This window comes from Camelina sativa, chromosome 3, assembly GCF_000633955.1.
Source record: "Camelina sativa cultivar DH55 chromosome 3, Cs, whole genome shotgun sequence".
Lineage (NCBI taxonomy): Eukaryota > Viridiplantae > Streptophyta > Magnoliopsida > Brassicales > Brassicaceae > Camelina > Camelina sativa.
Genome location: NC_025687.1, coordinates 5,761,632 through 5,771,241, shown reverse-complemented (window position 1 = coordinate 5,771,241; position 9,610 = coordinate 5,761,632). Strand labels below are relative to the sequence as shown.

Sequence of the window (9,610 nt, the reverse complement as noted above, 5' to 3'; positions counted from 1 at the left end):
TTTTGTCTTTCATGTGAAGAGAAAGCGAACAGTGCAGGATACAGACATTTTCATCAGAGTTGTAACATCAATACCCAACATTAACAAACATGATGCAAACACGGTAATGTCTTTACTTATGAGCTGCTCAAGTGATAAACTTGCACTTTTGATACTATTAATACATTTCAAACTTTAAACTTGTTTGTGATTCATGTCGCTTCACTATGAATTCTGCGTGCTTACATCTGTTCCCATTGGTTACAGCTATACCAAGCTATAGGTTCAATCGAAGCAATCGCTAAAGCATCCAAAGAAGACATTTTAGCAAACACAGATCTCTCCTCTGAAAAGGCCGAGACACTCACCAGGTTTTTCCAAGATCCCCAGTTCTACCTCACCCCCAAATTCAACTGATGATGACTGCAGAAACAGTTGTAAGATCACAACTCTTGGCTGCATATAAAACTTCATAACGTCTCAAGAATTATCCATCTTATTCTTGGCTGTAACAGTTTCGAAAGGTACCACTCAAAGACTCTCTTCGTAGTCCTTTGCTATGGCTATAATAATAAACACAGCTATAGGAGTCAGTACCAGGTAAGTATAACGACTCACTTCTTTACCTTTGCTAGCTGTATCTGAATAACAGTACTTTACTTACATTTGTTCCGGTTAAAGTGTTTAGATGATGTTTAGTATCTGAACTTAATCAATAAAGATGGGTACCAATACTTTTGATATTTGCAGCCATTACTCGAAGTAACACACCAAATTCAATGATGAAAACGTTTGGTAGATTGATTGATAAGTTTGACAGTTAAGCACACAATAAATGACCACACTTGTATACTTTATGTTGATGTTTGGGTTTATGGGTTTCGTTGATCTTAAGCAAAAACGACATGCTAACAAAATCCATGTGGAATAGCTTTGCCTTATCCTAGGTGGGGTTTTTGTGTTCTTATTTGCGTTATCCGGATCTAAAATCTCACCTACACAACACATATTTTCCCACGTTAGAGAGATTTTTCCCGCAATTTGTGTCAATCATTGTAAAATATATAAATTACATGGTGTGTTTTAAAATTTCAGGAATTTACCATTCCTACTTGCAAATTGATGCATTAACGTGTTATGAAATTTCTTTCAAAAAAGTATATATATTAAGATATATTTTGTTAAAAAAATGTATATTTGGTAACTCTTAACACCGAAACACTTCAACTGTACCCAAATGGCCAAATTGCCAATTGGTTACCTAAAATAAATAAGTTGTAGATATTATGATCCCAGTCATCAATTTGATCGTAAAGTTACCTGTAGATCTCTGCTGTCTCTGTCACATTCTTATTTATGGTTAAAGATAAATGTTGTGGACAACTTTGACAAAAGAAAAATAACCAAAAATGTTGATTGGACAACGTTACTATCCAATTTTTAGCGTGTTATATCATTATCGATCAGTAATTAATTAGACAACATAGGGGTTGTTAACGAAGAAGGACAGTGTAATTAGATTATCTTATCTTAGACAGTAGAAAGCTATCCTAAATGACTAATTTACTCCCTGTTTTGCCATAATCCTATAGGTAGATTTGGTAGTTAATTCATTTTACAAAAAAATAGGTAAAAATATCATTACAACAAAAAGGACTTTATCTTTATTACTATTTCCTAATAAAAAATCCGCTGTGAAAAGAGACAAAAAACAAAAAAAAAAGGTTCACGATCAATGCATTACAATCATATCTCTCGTCTACACACACAAACTTAGAAGGATCATCATCGTTGTCATCATCATCACTGCCCTTTTTATAGAAAACCAACAAAAACATCTTTCTTTTCCTATTTTTTCGCTTTGCGTGCGTTCTTATCAACTTGTAAAGAAAGCTACAAAAATATCATTAAATAAGGACCCAAACCTCTCTCTCTTTTCATCTTCATTTGCTCTGCTCTGTTCGGTGTTCTCTTCTCTCTTCTTTTCTTCCTTTATCCAAAAGGGTTTACCCAACTCTTTTCTTTTCGTCCTTTATCGATTTTGCCAAGTGGGTTTCTTTGATAATCTTGGAAGTCTTTGAAATGGGTTCTTCTGTGGAGCAGAACATTGTTGTTACCGGTGGTGCTGGATTCATCGGAACACATACCGTTGTTCAGCTTTTGAAAGAAGGGTTTAAGGTTTCTATCATCGATAATCTTGATAATTCTGTTATCGAAGCTGTCGATAGGGTTAGGGAGCTTGTTGGTCCTGATCTCTCCAAGAAGCTCGAGTTCAATCTGGTATGTTCTGCTTCTTCGTCTACTCTGTTTGCTATGAAGAATTTTGTTTCGTGAAGTGAAATTTTTTATCTGTGATTGTTTTTGTTTATAACTTGGTCTGTTCTTTAAGTTTTTTTTCGCCTCTCCGGATATGGAAATTGGTTTCTTCATAAGATTCTCTTCTCTGTTTTGAAACAGAGGATTCGATTCTCTTTTCAAAATTCGTATGAAAACAAGATAGAATCTGAGTTTCTCGTGTTTTCATCTCTGTTTTGGTTCACAATAAAACTTAAAGAACTTTAACTTATCTCTATAGCCTGAACATTTTGGTGTTGGTTGGTTGTAGGGTGATCTAAGAAACAAAGGGGACATTGAGAAACTCTTCTCCAAGCAGAGGTATGTTTGATTCTTACCTTCAAAGTTTGCAAGTAATATCAAGTGAACTGTAGAGTTCATACCCTCTTTGGATCTCTGACCCTTGGCTTGATTTCGTTTTCTTGTGAGGTAACAGATTTGATGCTGTGATTCATTTTGCGGGTCTTAAAGCTGTGGGTGAGAGTGTTGGAAACCCTCGCCGCTACTTTGACAATAACTTGCTCGGAACAATCAATCTATATGAGACCATGGCTAAGTACAACTGCAAAATGGTTAGACAGGATTCTTAAACTTCAGAAATGTTTTCAAGTTCTTTCTTGTTGGATTGAAATTGGTGGGGATCCAAATTGATGTGTCGTTGGAACATACAGATGGTGTTTTCTTCATCTGCCACTGTTTATGGACAACCTGAAAAGATTCCTTGCATGGAAGACTTTAAATTAAAGGCTATGAATCCTTATGGTCGTACTAAGGTATATCCAGCTTTTTAACCTCAAACTACCTTTGGAAACTCTTTATAAAAGTTGGCTCAATTGTGATTGATACCTTAAAAATGTTTCTAAAACTTGTCTGAGCCAAGAATCCTTTCTTAAGCCTTACAAAGGTAACAGTGCTCAATTGTTAAACTTTATAATGGGTTCACAACCTTACTTTTGTGCAGCTCTTTCTTGAAGAAATAGCTAGAGATATTCACACGGCGGAACCAGAATGGAGAATTGTTCTGCTGAGGTACTTCAATCCTGTGGGAGCACATGAGAGTGGCAGAATTGGTGAGGATCCAAAGGGCATCCCCAATAACCTCATGCCTTACATTCAACAAGTGGCTGTTGGACGTCTACCTGAACTCAATGTCTACGGACATGACTATCCCACCAAGGATGGTAGTGCGGTAAATACAAATCACACCCCAAATCTCTTGTTCAGTTTTCTGATGATATATTGAAAATGAAGTTTTGGATGCCTTTAAGATCAAGATGAGATATGGATTATCATTTTAGAAAGTTGAAACAGGTAAGAGACTACATCCATGTGATGGATTTGGCAGATGGCCATATCGCTGCACTCAGGAAGCTATTTGCTGATCCAAAGATTGGTAAGTCTCTCACACAGTTAACTGTTCATAGAGTTTAGTTTGATTTGATGGATTCATCTCAGACATGTGTTATTGTAATATCAGGTTGTACCGCTTACAATCTAGGGACTGGACAAGGAACGTCTGTGTTAGAAATGGTATCAGCTTTTGAAAAAGCTTCGGGAAAGGTAAAAAAAACAGCTAAATGGAAATCAGAAGGGTAAATCTTTTTTTGTAATGGTTTGTTTTAATAAAATAGTAAAACCAAAACGTTTGCAGAAAATTCCGATCAAGTTGTGTCCGAGAAGGTCAGGAGATGCAACAGCAGTTTATGCTTCAACAGAGAAGGCTGAGAAAGAACTTGGATGGAAGTAAGTTCAACGCTTTCACCATTAACATAATTGGTTTAGGGGTTAAGATTGATTCTAATCAATTTGATTTGGTTTTAAAGGGCGATGTATGGAGTGGATGAGATGTGCAGAGATCAGTGGAATTGGGCGAACAACAATCCATGGGGTTACCAGAAGAAGCTTTGAATTTACTCCTGTTTTAAGTTACCATTTCTAATTACTCAAACCTAAAAAGAAAGAATTATACATACGATATACTTGTGCTTTATTTTCCACATGTATCCAAACTCTCTTACTTCAATGAATAAATTGGTTCATGATAATTCTAATGAATTTTCAGTTTTTCTCAAAACCAATTTCAGATCAATGGATTTAATGTGTTAGGAAAACATGAAGAAAAGTGTAAATACTAAATATTCTCATAAACACAATACATGAATGCACTTTGTCAATTTCCAAACAAACAAAAGTATCATGAGAATAACCTAAACAAACAGACCTGATAAAATATTAACTTAATCTTTCAATGCTCCGAGACAGTTATATGATGTAAACACCAAAATTCTAAGAAAGCATATCCAAAAAACTGTTGTTCAATCTACCATCCGATAACATATCGATAACCATCTTTATAGTGGACGCATCCGCAGCGAACCTGCACCTCTTCATTTCTTCGATGAGTTCAGCTGACGTCGTTACATCACTAACTAGGAGATGTGCTCGGATGAGAGTGTTGTATGTCCAATTATCTGGCTCACACCCTTCCCCCTTCATTTTTCTAAGCAACATATTTGCTTCCGAGAGTGACCCTTTCTTACATAATCCTGAAATCATTGTGGTGTATGTCTTAACCTCGGGCATCACTCCTCTAAGAGGTAGACCACTGAATAAATCCCAAGCATCATCGACCTTACCATCATTGCACATCCCGTGAATGATGATATTATAGATACCAATATCAAGTTCCATCTTACTCTTCTGGATTTTTTCAAAAATTTCCAATGCTTTTTTTAGTTCTCCACTGTCACACAAACCATCCAGCAAAATTTTGTAAGTCACAATATTAGGTGGCACACCACGAGAAACCATCTCTTGGAAGAGTTCTTTAGCAACATTAAGTTTTCCCGATTGACAAAACCCGTGGATTAGAGTGTTATAAGTAACTGTATCTGCAACCACTCCTCTCAAGGACATTGCACGGAAGAGTTCCAAACCATCGTCAACCCGCTTAGCCTTGCAATAACCATTGATAAGGATATTAAACGTCACAGTATTAGGGTCACACCCTTTGCTAACCATCAGACCCAACATCTGATTTGCCTCGTCTAGGCGGTTCTCCTTGCAAAACCCATCTATCAAAGAACTGTATGTAATAATATCAGGAGATATACCTCTTGTGATCATCTCCTTGTACAGTTTTTCGGCCTCTAGAAGCTTTCCCTCTTTCACAAAACTATCAATCAAAACACTGAAAGTGACAACGTCAGGGGTGATATTCCTTGTGATCATATCCCTCAGCAACTGCGCACCATCATCCCATCTACCATCATTACAGAAGCCTCTAATGAGAGTGTTGTAGGTAATAATATTTGATTTGATCCCTTTCACTTCCATTTCGTTGAAAAGGTTGAGTGCATCGTCGAGGCTCCCGTCTTTGCAAAGCCCATCAATGATGATATTGTATTTGGCTGCATCGAGCTTCATCTTTCTTTCTTCCATCTTTCTGAGCAACTCCATGGCCAAGGCAGTTTTCCCGGACTTGCACATTGCATTTAAAACAGGTCCATATGTAACTTCATCGGGTTGACAGCCATTAGCCACCATCTGATCGATCAAAACCACAGCTTCAGAGACTTTACCATTGAGACAAAGTCCATTGACCAAAGTGTTAAGTGTTATGAGATTGGGCGTATGTCCCATTTCTACCATTCGATCAACTAGCACAACCGCTTCGGAAACTCTTCCCTTGAGACATAATCCATTGAGTAGAGTTGAAAATGTGATGGTGTTAGGATCATACCCAAGTTTCAGGATCTTCCCCAAAACAGAAAAAGCAAAACCTAGTTTTCGGCGTCGGCAGAAGCAATTGATCATAATACTCAAAGTGTAGATGTCATGAGCAATCCCATTCAACTCCATTTTCTTGCAGAGATCTAACACAAGATCGTACTGCTTTGTTCTGGCAACAGCACTAAACAATCTATTAAAATCTATGACAGTGGGAAGAGGACGAGACCTAATCATGGATTGGAACAGATCAACAGCATCATCTTCCTTAATATCTAAAAGCCCACTTCTCAATCTCTCTCTGTAAGACAGATTCCTATCGCTGAAACCAGAATAGTCTCGTTCGCAGCAAGAAAACAGCTCATTCGGGCAATGGTGAAGTAAAGCATTTCTCAGAGTACCTGTCTCTTGAGGCTGAACAAATTTCGAAGCTTTAGGAGTCCATCTCCGTATCATCTTCAACTTCATCATCCCAAGCTGAATTGTTCCTTTTCACTGAGTCACTGTGTGTGTAATTTGCTAACCCTACAAAGACAGACATGATGGCGCACGAGCTTGGTTTTGACAAAAGAAAGAACAACAAAAACTTATCGATTAAACCCGGTTCAATCAAAGCTATACCGGATTTGGTTTTGCTCAGTTTTACGGTCACGCAAATATAATTGGTTAAATTATGTCGTCGAAAAAAAAAAAACAGTATTGCATTGTCGTCGACAAATTATATGTATTCGTATGAGGTCAAAAAAAAAAAAAAATTATGTATTCGTATAAAGATTGTTCACGTGAATTTGTTTTTTTTTGTTCTTATGGTAAATTTTACGAAAAGCTTTGTTTTATCAGAACAAAAGACCTTGATGAATAAGCAAGTCTTCAACAAATGGAAACTTATAAACAAAAAGAAAAAAATTGTTCGGTGAAAGGCCTCAAAGAGCTGCTGGTTCGAATCCAATTGATACTTAAAGTCTGTCTGTGTTTGCTGATACAGTAATACTCAAAGTTGCAAATGTTTTCTAGCATCCTAATGGATTTTTATGTCACACTGTAAATTACAACACTCATTATATATGTCCTTACTGATACAAGATATTAAATAAAAAAGAGAGACAAAATTCTGAGTTTAATTAGTTATAAAGAGTATCTGAAAACTACATAAAAAGCAAAACGACATCTTTTACCTTATAATAGCTTTGTCTTCCTCAGTGACAACAAGCTCTCCATCAACAAACTCACAATACAAGAAAGGCAAACCAAGCTGCTTCTCCATCTTCTTCACTATAAACACTTGTGATTCCTCACACACTGTTACCACCGTCCCTTTCCTACCCAGCCTCCCTGTTCTCCCAGCTCTATGAGCATAGTGAACCGCATCCGTTGGAAGCTCTAGATTCACCACCAGATCACATTCAGCAACATCAAGACCCCTAGCAGAGAGCTCATTTGTCACTAGTACCTTAATTTCCCCGTTCTTGAACTTCTTTAGAACTGTTGATCTCCCTAGCTTCCCGAGATCTCCGTGCATCTCAGCTGAATTCATACCACGAGCTTCTAGTTTGTAGACCACGTCTTTGAGCTGCCTCGAGTGGTTCATGAAGGCTATAACCGATTGGGCGTCGAGGGCGTGAACGCATCTCCTTAACGTGTCGACTTTGTGTTGATGTTTTGAGATGCAGTAATAGTGTTTTAAAGCTGGAGGTAAGCTCTGGATAGTAGTCTGAATCTGGCCATTAGCCTCAGAAGTCGTGGGAGTTAAGCTAATCGCCGGTGCAGATGGTTGAACGGTATCAAGAGGAGTGACTTTGTTGGCTTGGACAAGAACCGGCTCGTGACTCCAGCTCTTAGCTGCTCGGATAACCGAGAATGGCACAGTTGCAGAGACTAGAATTGTCTGCCGGTTAGCACGTTCATCGACTTCCCCTTTAGGACCAGCCCCAGATCTCTTTCCTACATGTTCTAGTATTCGATGGATATCTTCTCGGAAATTAAACGATAAAAGCTCATCGACTTCGTCTAGCACCAAGAATCTACACCCATGAGTGTGCAACTTCCCACCTTTGCTTATCTCTGCAATTCTCCCAGGAGTGCCAACAACAATTGCAGGTTTATTTTTCTTAAGGGCCTCTTCTTGCCTCATTCGGTTGGCACCTCCTACCAACTGCTGAACCATTCTACGGTGAACAGGTCCAAGCAGTTTCTCCACCTCTCTTACTATCTGCATACCGAGTTCTCTTGATGGAGCAACAATCATCGCCTGAATCTCAGTCCTCTTCTCGCTATCACTCTGGGAGCTTCTAGATGATTCTGCTAGCGGACCAATCTCGGATAATATTGGAAGTAGATAAGCCAGGGTTTTGCCAGATCCTGTGTAAGACTGAATCACTGCATCGTGACCTTTGATTATTGCTGGGACAGCTGCTGACTGGACATCTGTTGGGACAGAGAAACCTTCTCTTTCCAAGCTGTCTAACAATGAATCTGGAAGGCCAAGCTCCTCAAAGGATTTTGCAGAAAACAAAGGCGACACTATCTCAGCTGGTTTCTTTTCCCTCACTACTTTCATTTTATCGTTCTTTAACGCTCTTACCTTACCTTGGCCCATTTCAGTAACATAACTTCCCTCAAGCTTTGTCGCCTTACTTCTCCCAAATTTCCTTGGCTTTTTACCCAAATCAAGGCTTGCAAGAGTAAGAGACCCGTCTTCTTTCGCAACATGGCATAACAAACGAGATTGACGGTGGAAATTAGTTGCACCAGAAGTCCAGGATATCTTTCTGAAGGCTGAAAACTCTTTGAGCAGAATGAGGAATCGGGTTGAAGCTGATGCCGCCATGTCACTAGTGTGTCCTTTGCTAACAAGAAAGAAAGCCTCTTTACCACAGCGTTTGCTCAGAACAGCCTGCAAATTACATGGAATCCACATCAGACGGATGAAGTTACACCGAAAAGCAATAAGAGACATGCATACTATTCACAGATACACCGAAAAGGCTGAAGTAAAATAGACATCAGCTTTATTGAATTAGTAGACAATCTAGTAATACGAATACCAATTGAGATATATATATATCTGAACAGGAATCAGCTTACAAAACGCCAAACAATATCAAGAGACAAGACAATAATGAGGCAATTCGTCGAACACTTGGCGGGCATGAAAAGCATTATCACACTAACAAGCGAAATTAGCAGCATGAGACAGTTTACACAACAACAAAAAAACAACTCCACTCCGGCCAAAAGATTCTTAAAAATCAGACCGAGACTTTCAATTTCTAACCCATAATCTAAATGGCAAACACAGATATCAACACTAGAGGATAAGATGGTAAGGGCTGGCAAAGATTGTAGCTTAGCAATAGGAAAAACAAATGGTCGCATCAAAGCCATAGGTGAGGAAAAAAGAAAGGCACCTGATATTACTCTCCATGAGACGAGACGACGATACGAAGAGAACTGAACAACAACACTTGCCTCTTCTTCAGTTTCTGGATAAAAAGGTTTTGCTCTAATTTGACCAAACCGGACAAACACAAACCAGGTCTGAAGATAAAACCGGTACAACAACCTCGGT

General features: G+C 38.4%; 4 protein-coding genes across 4 annotated transcripts in view; 2 read left to right on the top strand and 2 right to left on the bottom strand.

Annotated features, from left to right (window-relative positions):
* The window catches only part of LOC104771756, a 3,523-nt gene extending 2,801 nt beyond the window's left edge, over positions 1–722 (top strand). Inside the window, exons 8-9 of the mRNA XM_010496335.1 lie at positions 247–416; positions 495–722. Of these exons, the coding sequence (XP_010494637.1) occupies positions 247–396 (150 nt within the window). The 3' untranslated portion in view covers positions 397–416; positions 495–722. The remainder of the gene's footprint in view (positions 1–246; positions 417–494) is intronic.
* On the top strand, positions 1,830–4,355 carry LOC104771765 (bifunctional UDP-glucose 4-epimerase and UDP-xylose 4-epimerase 1). Its single transcript, XM_010496346.2, has 9 exons — positions 1,830–2,259; positions 2,585–2,634; positions 2,750–2,885; positions 2,985–3,086; positions 3,275–3,502; positions 3,625–3,706; positions 3,791–3,873; positions 3,965–4,056; positions 4,137–4,355. The coding sequence occupies exons 1-9, from the start codon at positions 2,062–2,064 to the stop codon at positions 4,219–4,221; spliced, it is 1,056 nt and encodes a 351-aa protein (XP_010494648.1). The 5' UTR covers positions 1,830–2,061; the 3' UTR covers positions 4,222–4,355.
* On the bottom strand, positions 4,237–6,571 carry LOC104771777 (pentatricopeptide repeat-containing protein At1g12300, mitochondrial-like). Its single transcript, XM_010496354.1, has one exon. It carries the CDS (start codon positions 6,511–6,513, stop codon positions 4,600–4,602), a length of 1,914 nt encoding a protein of 637 aa, XP_010494656.1. The 5' UTR covers positions 6,514–6,571; the 3' UTR covers positions 4,237–4,599.
* On the bottom strand, positions 7,054–9,587 carry LOC104771711 (DEAD-box ATP-dependent RNA helicase 47, mitochondrial). Its single transcript, XM_010496289.2, has 2 exons — positions 9,450–9,587; positions 7,054–8,935 (listed from the first exon to the last, which is right to left on the bottom strand). The coding sequence occupies exon 2, from the start codon at positions 8,867–8,869 to the stop codon at positions 7,214–7,216; it is 1,656 nt and encodes a 551-aa protein (XP_010494591.1). The 5' UTR covers positions 8,870–8,935; positions 9,450–9,587; the 3' UTR covers positions 7,054–7,213.